The sequence below is a fragment of the Mesoplodon densirostris genome, chromosome 12 (genome assembly GCF_025265405.1).
Source record: "Mesoplodon densirostris isolate mMesDen1 chromosome 12, mMesDen1 primary haplotype, whole genome shotgun sequence".
NCBI lineage: Eukaryota > Metazoa > Chordata > Mammalia > Artiodactyla > Ziphiidae > Mesoplodon > Mesoplodon densirostris.
Genome location: NC_082672.1, coordinates 90,149,314 through 90,170,369, shown reverse-complemented (window position 1 = coordinate 90,170,369; position 21,056 = coordinate 90,149,314). Strand labels below are relative to the sequence as shown.

General features: G+C 39.9%; 1 protein-coding gene across 12 annotated transcripts in view; it reads left to right on the top strand.

The window, feature by feature from the left end:
• SNAP91 (synaptosome associated protein 91) overlaps positions 1-21,056 on the top strand; it is a 157,231-nt gene that overhangs the window by 115,192 nt on the left and 20,983 nt on the right. For 3 of the 12 annotated variants that reach the window (XM_060114381.1, XM_060114380.1, XM_060114379.1), the window contains 8 exons: positions 3,778-3,885; positions 4,537-4,794; positions 5,034-5,111; positions 5,275-5,346; positions 5,769-5,852; positions 7,138-7,221; positions 15,885-16,019; positions 17,575-17,724. In XM_060114381.1, coding sequence (XP_059970364.1) covers positions 3,778-3,885; positions 4,537-4,794; positions 5,034-5,111; positions 5,275-5,346; positions 5,769-5,852; positions 7,138-7,221; positions 15,885-16,019; positions 17,575-17,724 — 969 coding nt within the window. The remainder of the gene's footprint in view (positions 1-3,777; positions 3,886-4,536; positions 4,795-5,033; positions 5,112-5,274; positions 5,347-5,768; positions 5,853-7,137; positions 7,222-15,884; positions 16,020-17,574; positions 17,725-21,056) is intronic. The other 9 variants (XM_060114391.1, XM_060114389.1, XM_060114388.1 and 6 more) reach the window with 6 other exon arrangements.

The window sequence follows — 21,056 nt, the reverse complement described above, 5'->3', positions numbered from 1 at the left end:
ATTTTCATTACAAATTTGAAAAATACAGAGTGTCTGTTATTTTAAAATACTCAGATTGATACCCACATAATGTTTTAGTCGTTTCAATGTAAGTCATTAAAAAAAAATTTTTAGAAACATTATATTTACTAAATTCTTATTTTTTTTTCTTTTTTTTTTTGTGGTACGCGGGCCTCTCACTGTTGTGGCCTCTCCCGTTGCGGAGCACAGGCTCCGGACACGCAGGCTCAGCGACCATGGCTCACAGGCCCAGCCGCTCCGCGGCATGTGGGATCCTCCCAGACCGGGGCACGAACCCGTGTCCCTTGCAATGGCAGGCGGACTCTCAACCACTGCGCCACCAGGGAAGCCCGAATTCTTATTTTTTTTAAAGGGAACTTTTAAGAAATGAAATCTGCCTTCTGCCTTCTGTGGTCAGGCAGAACAGGACTGCAAGGCAGTGTTATGCTTTAAAAATTTAGTAAAACTTACAGATGTTGATAAAGATAAAACACAGAATCCTTAAAAGCATTCTGTTTTTCACTGATGTAAACTCTACTAACAACAGCATGTTAGTTTGTAACAATACAGTTTTTTTCTAAAAAGTGCAATGCTAAATTGATGCTCATTCCTCTACATGTTCACCAGGGTACCCTTTCAGTCAACTGTGTTAATTTGTGAGCAAGCCTCCATGATGGTAGGCTGTGAACACAGAACCAAGTGGCTGGAAAACCAAAGAACTTGCCTCCCAAACCTGACTTCATTTGAACAAATTGGTTAACAAACCAAGTTAATCAATCTTCCTTAAAACCAATACTTAAATATAAGCACTTACAACTAGATTTCATGTAAGAGTCTTATAATCTGGGACCTTTGGGGAAGAAAATGAACTGGAATAGTGACCCTCAGGCTCAAGACGCTGAGAATGATTGAAACCTTTGTGCCAAGTATATGATTTAAAGATGGTGTGTGTGCCTGGAGAAGACAGGGAGAGGAGTTCAGGGTGGAGAAGACAATAGCAGTAAGAAATTTTTACAAAGGTAGTCAGTCACATGATAAAAAATGAGGGAGAAAATTCTTCCTAGATTGCCAGAAGGAAGAGAAGGCTAGTCTGCAGCAGTGTCAGAGACTGGTTTGCTGGGTAAGGCTGGACTGAGTCCATAACAGTAGAAAAGCAGGAACATGCATTTCCTGGAAGTAGCACTGGTTGGTAATTGGCAGAATGTAGACCTGAACTGCAAATGGGTAACAAGGGAAAGAGAACTAGATTGGAGATTGCTTTAGCTTTCAGTGCTGGAAGGATAATGCTGCCATCGATGATGAAAGAAAGCTGGGTAGCTAAGAAGTTTTGCTATTTTTTTAAACAAAATCAAAATTATATTATTGTCTCTGACAGTCCTGGGGGGTCTAGTGGGCTCAGCTGGACGGTTGTCTCTCACGGTCCCTTTCGTGGCTACAGTCAGACAGTGGCTGTGGGGCTGGGATCATCCAGTCTCACTCATTCACATCTCCATCAAATGGGCTGGGAACACTTAGCAGCTGGGGGCTGGAGCAGCTGGGGCTCCTTTGTTTAAGAGAAGTGTTGACAGTTGATGAGTTAAGTTTACAATGTTTAGTTTCAGAGAAGCATTAAAAGGAGATGTCTTGCTGACCGGGGATGGAGGGACACCACCTCTCCTAAAGATATAGCTACAAATATGGGTTTCACCTATGTACACAGAAATGATAATTAAGGAGGCCAGCCTGTGAATATTTGTTTGAACTCTAGCACTGATATAACTGGTGCTTATTCCATCCTGCAAGGAGGGAACAGTATAGCAGAATGTGGCACAGCTCTTAACAGTAGAGTGGTCAAACACCCAAACCTCCATCAAACAACTCACAGCCAAATCCTGACTCCGCCACTTGCCGGACCTTGGTCACATCCTCAGACTTTACAAGTTTCTGTTCTCTTATCTACAAAGTGGAGATGATAAAACCTATATCACAAGAAAGTTGTAGGAATTAAATTTAATAACGCAAATAAAATATTTACACAGCGACTGGCACATAAATAGTGACTGCTATTACTGTTTCTATTACTTGCAATGGCATTACCCTCAGTTCCAAATTTTCTAAGAATGAAAAGAAAGAAAACAGACCTGACCCGTGGCAAAATATTTTCAGCCCTCCCAACCTCCTCTTAGACTTTTCTTGTGGTCCTCTGCCCCAGCTGTTAGTGCTTTCAAGTGGCTCTAAGTCCTCGGTGATAGTATCCTTAACATGGCATCTGAGGAGGTGTGTCTGTCCTATCCCCTGGTGTGTTTTTCCTACTCCATTATTATTATTCAGCCTCTCCCCTGACTGACCTCTACTCAGAACATATATATATTCCCTCAGTATAGCTGTGGGAAGCAATCAAATCAAGCTGGGATATTTGTGTTTTTGTAAAGGACCTTTTAACTCAAGTGAGTCTCTAATGTTTAATGTTTGTTAAAGCCAGGCTTCAGGACATTACCATAATGTGTCTCATACTCAGATCAGTTTGGAACACACTGGGTGAACCTGAGAAACAAGTGTCTCGACTGCAGGACTTCCTACAGCCCAATATACCACATAAATATCTGAGAAAATGGGTATACCATGTAGCATTTCCCAAGCATGTTTGACAAATTCTTTTTAATGGCTAGAGGAACAGTGTTCTAGGGAACACTGGTAGATATTGCAGAAGGTGGTATTTTAGGATGGGAAATCTAGCAGGTCAGTGGCAGGTTCTTTTTGGTCCCTACCTTCCAGAAATTTCTTCTAGGCAAGGCATATTTATGATGGCTTCATTCCTTCTGTACTTTGGAACTAAAGGGTTTCTTTGAAAACTCCAGGATTTTTTTTTACCATAATTAACATGGTGTGTTGACAGAAACACATTGGGAATCATTTGTACACATCAGCCATTGATAAATTGGACATTTATAAATGGAGGCTGCCTGCATGTTAATGGATCTACTGTATATTATTATAATCTACTATAGATAGTTATACACTTGTAGTCTTAAAACATGAAACTACATTTTTAATCTGTTGAAAATGGATCATTGTCCACATAAGTGGAGCAATTCAGTATTTGAAAACAACTATAAATTTAAGTCAAAATAAAGGCATTATGGTGTCATCTCCTAATTTTTTTTCTTTAGTTCTTTAAAACAAATCCTTGATTGTGTCTGAAAATGTTTTTCAGGGATAGTGAAGATTTAACTTTTATGAACATTTAGTATACCTTTCATGTTAACAGTATAATTTTGTCTGTAGTAGACTATAAAAGAACATGTAAACTAAAATTGTTTACACCATCATCATATATTTAATTTTATTGGGCTTAAAGAAGATATCCTTGTTTGCTAGAAACCACTAGTCAGAGACATCATAGTAGCATAGTATATAAATATTACCTGGGCATGAAAGATCAATGTCTTAAATTGCATAATAAAGTTATTTTTGTGTTTTATTTTTCACATCCGTTCCTTTCTAATGATACATAAGACATGCTTCTCAGAGCCCTTATACAATGAGAATCTTGTTACCTTTTGGATCCTCACAGGCCTCAGCAGGATCAACACTGTACCACTTGCATGTAACCAACATGAAGGGGCGCCAAGCGTCATTGTCTTGTGACCGCCAACAGTGCATGGGCCATAAAAATGCATTTCAAGCCATTCATGTTGTATAAGGGAGCCTTCTTTGCAATTTAACTTGGTTCTTTTACTACATTTTTCTTCTCTTTTTATCCCTTTCATTTCTGTTGTTTTAAAACCTGCACCCAAGATGCCTTTGCAGCTTCTCCCGGGGAGGCCCCTGCAGCATCCGAAGGGGCCACTGCGCCAGCACCCCCGACCCCTGTAGCCGCAGCGCTTGATGCGTGTTCAGGAAACGGTGGGTTTCCAGTCCTGAGCCCGTCTGTTGTCGTTCTGTCCTGATGTGAAACGCCCGTAGCTAGACTTGGCCCTTTGTGTTTCTAATTTTGCTTTCTTCTGAGTATAAAGTAATCACTCATCGTAACGGAGTAAAGAATGCGGGCCCTTGAAAACATTAAGAAAACGAAGGGCATCCTTATCAAAATTGGCAATTGCTCAAGATTGACAATTTTTGTCAGTGCAAGTATGCGCTCTTAATGTTTTTTTGTTGTTTCGTTTGTTTCCCTCTAATGCTGTATTGTACTCTTTTGTAACACTGAGTTCTAATATGTAGGCATGTTCTCATGAGTTTTCCAAGCTACCAAACTGACCAGATAAAAGTAAGGATTTGAATAACCACCTCTGATCCTAGACTGTAGGCTTATCTGACAGTACTCTGAAGTGTTTCTGTTTCTGAACTTCGTGATGTCTACTCCATTTTCTTTTCTCTTTAGAAAAACATCCTAATGACTGACCCCTGCTAATAGGGTAGTAGCTCAAAGCAGGCCGCCTAATGCCTAGCTCGCATGTGAATGTCTGTGCCAGGTGTCTCGTACCGATAGTTGTGACGCCTCTCTGTTGTCTGTTTCCTTACTGATGCCGTCTGTGTCTCCGCTTTCCTTTCCCCAAGACCCCTTTGCCCCGTCTGAAGGTAGTGCAGAGGCTGCACCCGAGCTGGACCTCTTTGCAATGAAGCCACCTGAGAGCAGTGCTCCTGTAGTTACCCCTACAGCTAGCCCGGCCCCTCCGGTGCCCGCCACCGCTCCTTCTCCTGCTCCCGCCGTCGCCGCTGCCACTCCCGCTGCCACCACAGCTGCCGCTGCGACTACCGCTGCCACCACCTCCGCCGCCGCCACCACCGCTCCTCCTGCTCTAGATATCTTTGGTGGTAATTTTTTTTTGTCATTGTCGTTGAACTCTTCCCACCTGGTGGACTGAATCCTGGTCCTTACGATGTACTGCATCCGCACCTCTGTCTGCATGGTGACTGTGTCATTAAATGGTTCTCCAGCAACCATTTGCAGCTCGCTCCAGAACCTTCCAGAGTGCTCACGCACAACTGGAAGGTGATGCTGTTTCAGGCGGGTTTGTCCAGTTGAGTAAAGGCCTGTGTGTTCTTGGTCTTAGATTTATTTGAGTCTGCTCCCGAAGTCGCCCCCGCGCCTAAGCCAGATGCTGCTCCTAGCATAGACCTGTTTGGGACAGGTAAAGCCAACTCCCCCCCCCTTTCTTTACACGAATTTGCCTAGATGTTTTCATGACTAAGCCCTTTGTCCTCACCTGTGATAATGCACTTGTTAGACTTGTGACTTTGATTTCAGCTCTCTACTTACCTCTGCTTGGTTTTGGTTTGTTTCACTTTGGGAAGATGCTTTCTCCTCTCCACCACAAGGGGCCTCTCCCGTGCCTGAGAGTTCTCTCACTGCTGACCTCCTATCCGGTGAGTGCTTTTGCCAAGGTGAAGCCTTCCGAGATGTCTTGTGGGCGTCATATGTGGAGAGGCAGATGCGAAAACACGCGGGTTCGTCTTGGGTTCTTTTACACTCTAAACTCACTTTACAATAAAAAAGTCTCATTTTGTGTCCATCCCCAACTGATGAGGGTAAATATTTCAAATCTACTGCCGATTGAAAAGAGAAAACCTCTTTTTCACACTAAAACCTCTGACCTCGGGAGTCAAAAGTTTTATTTTCTTCTGGAAAGCATGTATTTTAAAATCTGTTGGCTTTTCCTTAACTGTTAAGATTGTCTGCAGTCTTCGGGCTATTCAACATGAAACCTCAAGAAGCCGTTTGTCGAGGCTCATGGTTTCATTTTCCTTTGGGTGACGTGCACTTTGTCCTGTTCTGTGCTTTGCTACAGTGGATACATTGGTAGCACCATCTCCTGCAACCACTGCCTCGCCAGCAAAGGTGGATTCTTCAGGTGTGATAGACCTTTTTGGGGGTGCGTATCTCTCCTCCTTCAACACTCACAGAATCTTTTTTTCCCTCAGAATAGTTTTTAGATCTTCTATTTCATGATACTTGGTCTTTTTTCTTTTGATTATGTGAAGTTATTTCCATCTTTTAAATGTAAACTTACGTTAAGATCTTTTCCATTTGTCATCATCATCTACATGCTCGTCAGTTCGTCGTATTTTTTAGTGCATGTCCTAACAAAACCAGATCATTTTTCATTTGAAGTCTTTTCATTTGAAGTCTTTGTGTTTTTAACTTTTTGTTCGTCCTAATGTAGAATCAGCTGATTGGAACTTCCTTCTACTGCTCTTCTTTAGTGATCCTGATCTGTTGGCTAAATCAACATTTCTAAGCTCTTAAAAGCAATATAAACATAGATAATTCAGAATTGCAAAGACATTAGCCAGTCAGAACTGAAAGCATAAGCTCTAGATGTCATACATTATTCTATAGGGTTTATTTATGTTACGTTTAATGTTTCTAAATCCTCCCAGAGAACTGGAAGATGTTTCACTAATTTAAATGCATTTTCCTTTTCCTGTGTGTTATCAGAAGACAGGCAGATGTACTGAATTAACTCTTGAACTACTCATTTGGATGATACATTCATTCGAAGTCTTCTATTAGCAGTAAATTTAGAGGGAAAAGTCCAGGTTTGAAGTGATTTCTTCATGAATGTCTATAAATGTGTATGCTATGGGGTAAAATACCATCCTTAGCAAATTAAACCCATACTGAGTACCTATAGTACATTGACACATCATGGCGTACAAAGATGTCACAGTCTGTGACATTCAGGGACTCAAAACTTGTTCAAATAAACACTGAAATTTAATATATAGGTACAAGGAGGTCTGCTGCTGTTTGAATTAAGTTTGTTAAATTTTATTTAACAGAGTTCTAAGTGGGAAGATTCTTTCATTTTACCTTTGGGCAAAAATTTTAAAAACTTTGATCCTGTTTGGATAGGAATTAGAATTTACAGAATTTAGTCCCAAAGTTTTATTCTTAAAAAAAAAAAAGAAAGAAAAAGAATTCTCCTACTCTTACAAAGAGATGTTAATTCTTAAATAGCTTAGAACTCATCTTTTGAGAGAATAAACTGGTCAGAGCGTAATTCAGTCCACTAAGTCATTTAACACATCCGCAGGAGACAAGCTTGCTTCACAGAGTGTCATGTCTATGCATTTCTCGGGAAATCACTTCCCTTACTTGCTGTACTTACTGTTTACACTCTTTTACTTTTTTGCTGCATAACGGATAATGGGTAGATGCATTTGGAAGTAGTGCTTCTGAACCCCAACCTGCATCTCAGGCTGCTTCTAGCTCGTCAGCATCGGCAGACCTACTAGCTGGTAATTAATTACATTTACATAAAATGGTGTTTTGTTAAAGTTAAGTTTGGGTGTATTTTTATAAGTAACAGATATTATATAAATTTCAAGGTGCATGTTTTCTTTCCCTTTTGAGACATGAAATTGAAAAGCAAGACATTGTGTAATAGAAGGTTGATTATTTCCCAGGATTTGATGAAATTGGTCTTAAAATCAGAGCTGTACACAAGCCAACCCTGTGGCTCCTTGGGTGCTCTTAATATGCGTTACTTTCAGTTAGCACATTCCTTTTTTGTTTATTAAGGAGGCAATGTGCTTATGTAGCCATTTTTATCTTGTATTGCCCATGCCCACCTTTTTTTTTGAAGGAATTTGTGGGGAAAAGTACGGTGATATTTGACAGTTGGTTCTGTAATATGAGAAACTGTTACAGAGTTCCACCATTGGGTTGAAGCCGCTGCTACCTATATGTCACTGTAAAATAACTGATCATTCTCCTATCTGAAAACCCGTGGAGTGATCCCAGTTCAACAGGGCCATAGTGTGAAGTAGATTGGCACAAGGTGCCTAGGATTATTGCTCATTGCCAGGATGGGGTAGATAGAATAACAGGAAACATTTCAATGACTCAAAGATAGTAAAAGCCAACTAATAGTTTTCCTTGGGACCAAATCAAAGTGTGCTTAATGATAGCTAGACCTAGACATTATTATTGTTACAAGCAAAGCATTTGCCAGTTGTCAGACCACAGTAGTAAGTTTCAGGTTCAAGTTCTCAGTCAACAGCGTCTCAGCAGACACTGCTGGTTTACCTTGCTCTGACTTGACTTAGAAGGGTGCATAACAGGAGGTACGGCAGTGGCATCGCCGAGGCCACAGACACTCAGGTGCAGCTTTGATGTCCCTCCCCCATCATCACAAGGGATACATTTTGTCACAAGCCTGGCAAGGGGCTGATGAGAGTGTGGCTTACATCAGCACAAGGAAGTCACCAATGTCTGGAGTCTCTCAGCTTCAATTCCCTGCTACCCAGGTAGCCCTTGATAGGGTGAGAGACTAGTTCTCATTTTTTTAGTGTAATGAACAATCCTGACACCAGGAACAGCAGACTAAGGAACATTCTTTCTTGGATTAGTGATGACTAGTGACCTCGTTAAAGGACCCTCATCAGCTTTCCAAGTTGTAGGAAGTTTGACACAAGGTCCAGAGTCTGGACGTGTCATCACAGCCCAGCTGTTACCCTTTCCTTCTATCAGTCATTCAGACAGGTTGTTTAACAGTCTTTCCCAGGGGCAATAGCATTTCTTTTGCATCTTTCCCATTCTCTCCAGACTACCCTGGTTAAACATGACACTCTTGTTTTCTGAATCCACTTCAAACCAGTAACTGCCAACCGATATTTTCCTGAAGGGTGAAGAGCCAGGGTTCCACTGTGATGTCTCTGTGGTGGAAGCTACAAATATAAGAGGCAGTGCACTTAACACAGACCACAGCTGGTTACTTGGGGAAAAAATACTACCTTGCCTGGCTTTTCTCCTGACCTAGGTAGTCTTCACAACAGCTTCAAATCGGTCACAGTAACTTTGAAGCTCTTACTAAACCAGTAAACTTAATCCATGTTTTTAAGGTTCAGCAAAAGGATTTTAACGGGCCACAGAAATAGCATATTTGGGGGAAATGACCTTGTCAATTTTTACATGAGGTTGCTAATTATAAACCTTTTGCTCTGAAGTTATAATTAAGCTTCAGGTAGCACATGAAATCAAACGTTCTGGCTTTTTGCAAAATTCTAAGAAGTCTATCTGTCTCTCTGGGTAGCCCCCATCCTGCCACAGACCCCAGCAAGGGGTTTGAAGCCTGCCAGACAGAAGCCTGGCAGAGTGATCAGCCACCGCTGACCACACCCAGCGCTGCAAAGCCATGTCGTCTTCTCCAGTGTCCCCAGTTTGTTTGGGCTCTCTGTGCTTCCAGGGCTAGAACCTGAGATACCGTGTTTCCAAAAGAGCCAGGTACACTAGAAACAGGAGCAGAGAGGCCAGTGGTGAAAGCCACTGTTCCCTTCCAGTGCCAAGTCAGACGTCAGTGACAGAGCTGAGGGATTTGATCCTGGGAGATGAGATGGATCTCAAATACACCTGCAACGAGCAGGAAGGGTTCTGTAACCTACTGCTGAGTCTAAGAGCAGGTAGCTGAGCCTCCACTGCTCAGCTTGGTACACGGATGGGTCCCACGGGGGAAGTGCACAGAAAATGCAAGTCAGGTCCCTTCACTAGAAGCAAGCTTAGATTACTCAACTGTGTTGTCCATCCAGAAATCTTAGTAAAATGGGGTAGAAAAGAGGAGAAATCAGTGCTGAAAGTGACAGTGTCGTCTACATAGGTGTTTTTTGTTTTTGTTTTAATTTATTTATTTATGGCTGTGTTGGGTCTTCATTGCTGCGCACGGGCTTTCTCTAGTTGCGGGGAGCGGGGGCCACTCTTGGTTGCGGCATGCAGGCTTCTCATTGCAGTGGCCTCTCTCATTATGGAGCACGGGTTCCAGACACGTGGGCTTCAGCAGTTGCAGCATGCGGGCTCAGCAGTTGTGGCTCATGGGCTCCAGAGCACAGGCTCACCAGTTGTGGTGCACAGGCCCAGCTGCTCCGGGGCACGTGGGATCATCCCGGACCAGGGATCGAACCCGCGTCCCCTGCATTGGCCGGATTCTCAACCACTGCGCCACCAGGGAAGCCCTACATAGGTGTTGTTGACTGTGCCCTTCCCCCCTTTTCCACTGCATCTTCTTGTGATTATTTCAGTGATGGGAAAGGTATTTTTGTGTACATGTTTTTCTCTTTTTTTTTCCTATTTAAATTAATTAACTTTTTAATATAAATAGGTATAAATGGGTTTTAATGTCTAGTTTGCTTTCCAAATATTTCTTGAAATTGAGTTTGTACATTTCTGTGTCTGATTTACTTGGCATGGGCCAATATCCTGATGTAAGAAATTTTCACCTAATATCCTGATATAGGAAATTTTAAATTACTTCTAATTTCTCCAGGTCTTAATTATTAAGGCCGGTTTTTCATACTTCTGTTTTGCTTATAGAAAAACATTTTTCACGCTTGCTCAAGTAACAAAATAGCAAGAAGCCATGTTTTCAGTGAAGAATATCATGGACCATTAATATAATTCTATCTTATGAACCAGAAGCAACTTTCCTAGCCAAAAAATGAATAAACACAAACCATGCAAATATATACAATATAAAATCACAGTCATATTTATATAGGTAATCTAGCTGACAGTGGCTATTCTGAGTTTTCACATTGCCTAGACATCTTTATTTGATGAATATCAGTGATAGGACAAATATTCGGGGCCCTGTATTACAGTAATTTGCAGTGAAGCTTAGCACTTGGGTTGTACCTGTGTGTGTGTCTGTGGAGATAGATCAGCTAAGTCCACAGGCTATTGAAATAAAGAGGAACATTATTTTAAAAGATAAATGAGCCTAATCATGGATAACAAAGAAGTCCACAACTGGGCTTCCCTGGTGGCGCAGTGGTTGAGAGTCCGCCTGCCGATGCAGGGGACACGGGTTCGTGCCCCGGTCCGGGAAGATCCCACATGCCGCGGAGCAGCTGGACCCGTGAGCCATGGCCGCTGAGCCTGCATGTCCAGAGCCTGTGCTCCGCAATGGGAGAGGCCACAACAGTGAGAGGCCCATGTACCAAAAAAAAAATGAGAAGTCCACAACTACCATCAGGTTCAAAGTAGGAATTTGAATTTAAAAAAAAAAAAAGAGAGAGAAGGTTGTATTATGTGAGTCTCTAGAATCTTGTATTATTGGCTTTCAGTAATAAGATGATTGTGAAAGAGTAAAAAAGAAAAATAATACACAGACACAGTAATGGGAGGTTTAGACTGTCCAGAATATAATGTCCGTTGCTTGCCTGGGAGGAGATCTCATCTTATGCTTGACTGAGGTTAGATTTTTTTGAGGGCATAAATATGCATGTAAATAACAAGGGAAATGGAATAAAGATGTAGTGTAGATGTAGTGTAAATTTAAAAAATGATTGTTAGAGATTTTAACCCAAAACTTAAGAATCATCTCAAAATTGGGGAGAAAGCTTTATCAAAACTTGGTTTGTAATTTAAAGCTAGAAAATAAAGGCTAAGTGGATAATCTTTTAAAAATGGGCTTATCTCCCAGAAAAACTTGTTATTCTTCTTCATTTAATTTACTTCTAGAACTGTCAAATAATACCAATTCCACAATTGAACTGTGGTTAAAATATCATCTTAGTCACCTTCTACTCCTTGAGTAAAAATTTCAAGTTCTGTTTGGTGCACCCAGTGTGGTGACACTAGAGAAAATTCTAGAAAAGGCAACTGCTGTGGCCAAGGAGAACAGACTAACAGAATAAGTCTCTCCAAGTCATCGAGGTTACTGGTGGGATGGAGGTATTACCCGTATCTCAGATGGAGTCTGTCTGGACCCTTGAGAGTTAAGTTTATAACAAATAGAAGGAAATATTATTTCACACAGTGAAGAGTAAAGCTGTCAAATTCCTCTCATGATGTACTAGCTGAAAATACAGATGTTTGAAAGCTAGAGGCAGATTCCTGGATGACAGTGTAAATGGATTATTAAGGGAGGTTAGGTATGTTGAAGGATATACCTAACTTCTGAGGTTGACATCAAACAGGAAAACCATGTTCTTCCATAATAGACCATTCTGGGGCAACTGTACCATAATCTGTACTAGCACAGGACTGTGCCTCTTCCTATCTTTAATTCCAAAGGTAGGGAAGAATAGGGGCCTGCCCTGTGAGGTCCTTCATAGTTTTGCATTCTCTGTTAACCACGTGACACAGCTGGCTTTTTTTTTTTTTTTTTTAGCAGAGCCACAGGAGTCCTTGAACTGATTTAAAATATAGTCAGTGTGGAAATAATAACTAACCATTTCCACTAGATGGGAAGGTCTGTAGAGGACCAATTCTTTCATCCTCTCTGGGGGTCAAAAACAGAAAATTGTCAGACAAAAGGTTCTCAGGATATTATTCCTGGAAATATTGACTATCTCAGATTGATCTTAGTAAATGGAATTTAATAACTGACTTTACCACTGAGAATAATGGAAATAACAGTGTCTTTAACATAATAGAGCAGGTGTGAGAGTGGGGGAGTATGTGTGGGAGTGTGGTTATCTACCGATAGTTTTAACATTGCACTCCTTCGACCCAAGTGATATGTAGACAATGACTGTCAGTTTTGATATGTCTGCGTTAATAGAACTTCATTAAGTGTGTAGGCTGTTCCCCTGTGGAAAGATACATTCATAAGACTAATCATCTGTGATAAAAGGCAGTTGTGTCTGTAGCTGGTGATTCAGTTGTAGGACAGTTCAAACATGTCTGCAGGGCATCTGGAAGCCTAGTGATTATTACTTTATTTTCAATTCCACAAAGCACCTTTCTTAATATAATTCAGAACCATAGAGAAAGAAAGAGTCGTGGTTAGGGTTCTCTTATTACTTACCTCTATTCCAGGGCTCTGACACTCTTCACTTAACAGGAGGAGTTCCCCAAACTCCTTAATTAATGTCTGTAATTTTCCTGCTTAGCTCTACATTAAGAGTATAGCAACAGGGCTTCCCTGGTGGCGCAGTGGTTGAGAGTCTGCCTGCCGATGCAGGGGACACGGGTTCGTGCCCCGGTCCGGGAAGATCCCACATGCCACGGAGCGGCTGGGCCCATGAGCCATGGCCGCTGAGCCTGCACCTCCGGAGCCTGTGCCCTGCAACGGGAGAGGCCACAACAGTGAGAGAGGCCCGCGTACCGCAAAAAAAAAAAAAAAAGTACAGCAACAGATTTTTCTTCTTTAACATAATCAGTTGGTTATTCTATATCACTTAGCCTTTTAATTAGTCTAGGTTTGTGAGAGCCCCTGCTTCATAAGAACTGAGTATAATGGGGGAAAGTCATCTTTCTAGATCTCTGTCAAGTTTATAAACGTATCAGAAGGGGACAACTCTGGCGTTACTCCTGGCTGTTGGAAAGACGCCAAGTAGGATTATGGTGAAGAACCAAGGCTCTGGAAGATTCCTTTGTGGAATCCTGGCTCTGCACTTGCCATCCTGTGACCTTGGGCAAATTATTTAACCTCTCTGGCCTCAGTTTCCTCATCTGTGAAACTTCCTAAGGTGGTTGTGAGGCTTAAATGAGCTAATACATGTTTTAGGTTGAATAATATAAAATTGCTATTTTGTAGGATCAAAATAGTCAAATATTGGCAATTTATGTGATTCAGATGGTTCACCCTAAAAAAAAGTGCTCAGAACAGTGTCTGGCGCTTGGTGAGCCTCGTGCCAGTTTTGGCTTTACCATCACTTTCTTAAAGAAAGCAGTAATTTTTTTCCATTGAATAGTGTTATTTATTCACCTATGGGAATGATCTACTTACCTTATGAAACTGAACAGCCCTAAGCAGATGAGCCCTGGGTAAATGCACATATTTTTCTATTTCTGATTGTGGGTAGGTGTGTTCACTTCTCTTTGCATCTTTTCTAACTGTGGAAAAATAAGATTGAATCAGATGATCCTAAGGCCCTTTCCAACACTAATGTGCTATGATTCTAGAATAAATTGTCTCTTCTTGACCAAGTTTTAAGAAATGGAGAGTCAAGTACAGTTTTTTCCACGTTCACCTGTAACAGAGAGAACCACACCCTAGAAAAGTTGCCTAGATTTCCTGCAGCCATGTTCCAAATTGTGTGGGATGTCTCCAAAAAGTCAGCATTAACACAGCCACCAATTTCCCTAAAACCAAAACAGTCATATCTTCAAAAATAATTATATCTGACCCCTCTTTGCTTCATAATGATATTAGTTCTTAAAGATCTGGGGAATGTCTTTTCACTTAGGAAGGTTACATGATCCCTAAGTCACTCAAACAGTGCTAAAACCACTTAAAGTAGTCCCCATGACTTTTAAAAGACCAACTTCTAATGGGTAACAGTTTTCCAAATTGCAGTTTTTCATAAACATATGAAAAACTCAGGCATGGAAAGACTAAACCCATGTCACTATCAATTGCCAGGGGCAACATGACTTTCTGGTTAGAGAATAGTAACTGGAGAATGTCAATGGGAGTCATTTTCAAAATTATAATTGATTATTATGAATTGTAAGCTGAAGGATTTTGGTAAGCATTCTTTATGTTTTTTGGCAAGCAGTTTGTGAAGAAAAGATATGGCTAGATAAGAAAGGAATATATGTGTGTATATATATACATATATGTAAATGTGTGTATATATATACATATATAGTATATGTGTGTGTATATATATACATATATATGTATGTGTATGTGTGTGTGTGTGTATATATATATATAGCCAAACTGAGTGTAAAAAAGACTTCTGGTAGTAATACATTTTTGATAATAGAACATCATCTAATGTCTTATTAAGAAATCACTTTCTTCACAGGCTGCATAATTTTGTACAGAAGCGAAACAGAGTGAGCTCTGCTTCTGTCTCTTGATTGAGAGCAGTAATTTACTTCCAGACTTCAAAAGAGAAATATTTAATTTGAGGTTTCGTTACTTTACAGTAGTCTTTGATTTTTCCTCACCTTTTAAATTCAAAAGTTGCCCTTCACTCAATTAGTGTAATTCAGTGTTTTAGGCATTTTGTTGAATATTAGTGGAAAAGTTGAAAACAAGAGGAAACAGTTCCTGACACCAAAAGGCCATTCCTAGGCTGGGGTGGAGAGATGTACCAGGCTCTGAGGACACAGAGGCAGAGCACATAACCCACGTGTACCGGCGGTGGGAGGGGCAGGGCGCGTTGCGGCTGGTAGCAGTAGCAGGCAATATAAGGTAAGGAAGCCCTCCCAGAGTTGGCATTCGACTCACTACGGTGCATTATGGCTGCAACTGAGTTTGCAGGGATGGGGAAGGGCCCAGAGACAGATGAGCTTGTTTGCCATGCAGAGGAACCTGCATTTTATGAATCTGAAAGTTAAGGGGAGCCAGGGAAGGATTTTAGAGAAGTAACTTTGTCAACGTTTTCCACTCAGAAAGATCACTCTGGCTGCACTCTAGAGGCTAGGTTGGAGGAGGTACGGGTTAGAAGCAGAAAGCCTCCTCGGGTTGTGTTGGGTGAGCCTAAACTTATCGGTAGCGGCAGTGGGACTGGAACATACACGAAATATATTAAGGAGGATTTGATGGCAGAGTACATGCATATTTTTCTGATTTGCCTTTTATTATTATACTGAGCCAGTGTGTACAACTAAGCATTTTTTAGCTACCTGGTATTGTGATTTGAAGAGACAAAATTCAAATATGATGAAAATAATTATCTGAAGTTTAACCCTAGTGAGACCTTCTTAGCTTTATGTACTCCGTTATAACAGTAGATTAGATTGCTGCAGGTTCTTTTAACAAGGGTATACAGTGTTGTGTGCTCTCATATTTCCAGATAAATTAAATCCTCATTAATACATGACAGATTTCAAGATACTTGAAAAACTTTTTAAAAACAAACTTCCTGGGTTTCAGTGCCTTCTCATCCATATGCATTCAATTCCTTTTTTGGTCTTCTATGACTTTTTCTGACTCTGTTTTAATGGCCTTTACTTATCTTTAGTTGTTTCTGCTTATATTTTTCTGGAACTATTTTTTCCCCAGGATTTGGGGGTTCTTTCATGGCCCCTTCTCCATCACCAGTGACTCCTGCTCAGAATAACCTGCTACAGCCCAATTTTGAGGCAGCTTTTGGAACCACGCCTTCAACTTCTAGCAGCAGCTCCTTTGATCCGTCAGGTGAGGCAGTGATTTTCAAACATGCTTTTTATTTGTTCTGATTATAAAGTACACCACCTAAGGTTAGTGTGATATCAGGAAATTTATAAGCAAATATTGAGTGATGACCTTGTTTTAAAACTGTTCAATAAATCTCTCATTTTATAATTTAAAGTAAATATTTTCTGTACATTTTGGTTGCTTTAAGAGTAACCTGCAATCCCTTTCTGTGTTTGTTTTTAACTTTTAGCAGAAATCTAACTTAACATGAACACCCATCTGTTTGCACAAGCTTACATGCACATGGTTTGGAGAAGGTTAAGGGAAAACAAATACTTTGTGCTAAATCTTTGTGCGGTATCTCAATGTGTGGACACTCCCACTGCTGTTGCTTACACCCTCTGAAGCGTGCCTGGCCCTTGGTTTTATGAAATTGACACAAATAGTATTCTTTGCCTGCCTTTAACCTTTCATCCTGCTGTCATTTTGTTTGTATTCTCTTCCATTCTACTCTTCCCATGCTGGGTCCTTACTACAAATTTTCAATTGGTGAGTTTTTGGCAATCAAATGTGTTTCAGAAACACCCTAAATATATCCCCTGCTTGACGATTTGGTTGCTTCCTTTGCCAGTGCCTAGTTGAATGCTATCGTTTTTTCAACTTAGAATTATTGTAGAGTGGTGTGTATGGTAAATATGCATAGTTTTTTGATAAAAAATTAAGAACCATAAAATTTTTGACATAGTTATCAGCAATAACTTTTGTGCACATCCTATGAGCCTGCATTTTGAATGGTCTTTCTGTATTCCAGGAACTAAACAAGTGATCATTTGTTATATGCTGATCAGGAACCATCCATAATGGCATGATTCCTGATGTTTAAAATAGTGTTTACTGTAGCTGTACCCTTAAAGTTAGAACCAAAAGTGAATATTGTAATGAGAGAATAAAGTCAAAATTCTTACTTCTACAATATGGTCAGCTGTTTTTCAGATACTTATTACTAGGTACTGACCATTAGATCAGGTTTTATTCCAGCACTGATTTCATAGAAACTAGGAGATTCGGCCTTCCTTTCTCGTTTAGGAATTGTTATAAAAGTAAGCATTGTAAATACTACACACTGAGTGCCTATATAAAGCAAGCATTATAATAAAGGCGCGACATATATTATCTATTTTAGCTTTCACAACAACTCCATGTAGTAGTTGTACTCTCCCCACTTTCAAATGAGAAAACTAAAGCTCAGTCACTTTCTCAGAGTCACACGTTAGTGAGGCATGCAGCTGAATTTGAGCCCAATTCTGATTCCAAAGTCTATGCTCTTTCCTGTACATTATACAGATTTTCTTTTCCATCTTCACGTTCATTAGTATTTCCATACTTTATGAGTAGACATATGCAGAGATGTTCTTTTTTGGTGTTATAGTCGTTAGAAGTGTGAATGAAATGCCTTCTTTTATAAGATTGTAAATACATTCACTTGTTTCCATAGTTTTTCAAAAGGCAGTGTCCGTTTAATTTTGCATATGGGTTTTTTTGCAATTATTCTGAACCCGGTCTATTTGATTTCCAGTGTTTGATGGTCTAGGTGATCTTCTGATGCCAACCATGGCACCAGCCGGGCAGCCTGCGCCCATCTCAGTGGTACCTCCCAGTTCTGCAATGGCAGCAAGCAAAGCTCTTGGGAGTGATCTTGACTCATCTCTTGCCAGCTTAGTAGGCAGTGAGTAATATACTTTTCTTTAACAGAATCATATGTGAATTTTTTTCTCTATCTGTTCATATGTATTGTTTCTGGATTCATTTACAGGCGAGTGTGTCAAGGAGCGGACAGAAATTCTTAGTGCTTTACCCAGTACAGTTCCTTGGAAGATACACAGTCACTATGCCATTGTCTCCCAAGCAATACCCAGGACACTTTTTTTTTTTTTTTTTCTTTTTTTTTTCGGTATGCGGGCCTCTCACTGTTGTGGCCTCTCCCGTTGCGGAGCACAGGCTCCGGACGCGCAGGCTCCGGACGCGCAGGCTCAGCGGCCATGGCTCACGGGCCCAGCCGCTCCGCGGCATATGGGATCCTCCCAGACAGGGGCACGAACCCGTATCCCCTGCATCGGCAGGCGGACTCTCAACCACTTGCGCCACCAGGGAGGCCCCCAGGACACTTTTAATCTAAATTACCGAAGGTGTAATTAGAGAGCATATACAAGTATGAAACCAAGTGTATTATGTTTAAGAAGTACTTAATTTTTTATTTCTCTTGGAAATAACATAGAGTAGCTTAAATGCAGTATATTTACCAATTGAGTATCCAAGTTCATTTCAGTTACTCATTGAACAAATATTTATTGAACACCAGGCAGTCTTCCAGGCTCTAGAGATAAATCATGAACAAAACAGGTATAAATTTCTATTTGTAAGGTGCTTAGAAGAGCAGAGACAAACATTAAATATTTTCAAATAAATAAATTTTCTAGTGCCATGGAGGACAAAACCAGAACACGCTAAGAGGGATTGTGAGTCCTACAGAGTGGGAGTTAGAGTAGGCCTCACTGAGAAGGTAAAATTTGAGCAAAGATTTGAAGGTAAAGGAATGAACCGTATGGATATCTGAAGGAGAATATTTGCAGGCAAAAGAGAGAGCCAGTGCAAAAGCACTTGGGCAGATTGCCTGGCATATTCAAGGAGTACTGCCGAGACTAGTGGCTAGAGCTGGGTAAGTGAAGGAGAGGGTCCTAGGAGATGAGGGCAGCTATTATAAAGATTGCCTTTTTTAAAAATCTCTGAATTTAATTTTTTTATTAAGGTGAATGAGTTTATCATTGCAGATACCTTTCATTTTACTCAAAGCCGTATCAAAAATTTAGCAGATCCCTGAGACAGACCTTTTTTCCTATGCATTATCCTGTGGACATACTTTTTTTTCCCATTCATCGTCCTTGGTCTGGACATTCATGAAAATGCTTTGATGACAACCATGGAGAGGTTATTTGAATATTTCTTCCTACTTTAAAATTTTATCTTACTGATGGATAGTCTGCAGTAGTAACTGCTTTTACTGAATATTATAATGTACTGTCTAAATCTTCCTTCAGAAATAAAGACTTTATACCTCCAGGGCTGAAAGTGCCACTAGCACACATCCCTCAGGTGGCAAAACCACCTTTAAAATTATCTCAGTTGAAGCAAGCAGACCCTCTTGAGAAATAGCCTGACAATCTAGATAAAGAAGCACAAATTCGAAGTAGTCACATTTTGCAATATCAAAACTTCTACAGAGCTACAGTCATCAGGACAAATGGTATTGGCTTAAGGATAGAAAGATAGACCAATAGAATGAATAAAGATCTCAGAAATAAACCTCACATACATTGTCAAACAATTTTTTCAAGGATTCCAGGACCATTCAAAGTGGGAAAGGACAATCTTTTCAAAAAATATGCTTGGATAACTGGATAGCCACATGCAAGCGAATGAAGTTGGGCCTCTTCCTTATACCATCCACAAAAATCAATTCAAAATGAATCAAAGATCTAAACGTAAGAGATAAATCTGTAAAACTCCTAGGAAAAAAACTAAGTACAAGTCTTTATGACCTTAAATGAGGCAGTGGCTTCTTAGATATAATACTTAAAATACAAGCAATCAAAGAAAAAATAAATTAATAAAAATTTGTCAAAATTAAAAACTTTTGTGTTACAAATTGATACATCCAGAAAGTGGAAAAACAACCCACAGAATGGGAGAAAATATTCCCATATATCTCATAAGGGACTTGTATCCATCATATATAAAGAACTCTTAAAATTCAATAATAAAAAGTAAAACAATTTAAAAATCAGAGAAGGATTTGAATAGATATTTCTCCAAAAAAAAAGCACAGGTGGCCAATAAGTATGTGAAAAGATGTTGAATGTCATTAGCCATCAGAGAAATGCAAATCAAAACCACAATGACAGGCCACTTCACACTCACTAGGAAGGCTATCATCAAAAAGGTAATAACAAATATTGGCTAGGATGTAGAGAAATTAGAATTCACACAGTGCTGGTAGGAATGTAAAACAATTCAGCCTCTTTGGAGAACAGGTTTACAGTTCTCCAAAAGTTAAACATAGTTTCCATGTGGCACAGCAATTTCACTCCTAGCTATATATCCAAGAGAATTGAAAACATATGTCCACATGACTTGTACACAGATATTCACAGAAGCAATTTTTATAACAGCCAACAAGTGGGAACAACTCAAAAGTCCATCAACTGTTGAACAGATAAACAAAATGTGGTACATTCATAAAATAATCAGCCATAAAAAGAAGATGAACCTTGAAAATATTTTGCTAGGTGAAAGAAGCCAAATACAAAAAGCCACATATTATATGATTACATTTATATGAAATGTCCAAAACAGGGGAATCTTTAGAAGCAGAATGTGCATTAGTAGTGGTCAGAGTGACTGCTAATGGTGATGGGGATTCCTTTGGGGTGATGAAAATATTTTGAAATTAGAGTGTGTTAATGATTTCACCACCTTGTGAACATAATTTTTGCACTGAATTTTACTCTTTAACAGTATGAATTTTATGATATGTGAATTGTATCAATTTTTTTAGAAGTCTCATCTTACTATATACCCATTAGAATGACTAAAATTTTTAAAAGAAGAGAAGAGCTGACAGTACTTTGTACTTACCAAGGGTGTGGAGCCTCTGGAATTCTCACACTTTGGTGGTGGGAATACAACATAGTCTTGCCATGGAAATCAGTTTAGCAGTTTCTTATAGTTAAACCTATACTTAATATGACTCAGTAAATACATGTCTAGGTACTTGTCCTAGAGAAATGAAAACATATGTTCTCACAAAAACTTGTCCATGTATCTTTATAGGAGTATTATTTTAAAATGCCAGAAACAACTGAAATGTCTTTCACTGGGTAAATGTATAAACAAACTGTGGTAAACCCCTTCATTAGAATACTACTTAGAAATGAAAAGGAATGAACTACTGACGTACACAAGAGCACAGATGAATCTCAAATACATTATGCTAAGTGAAAG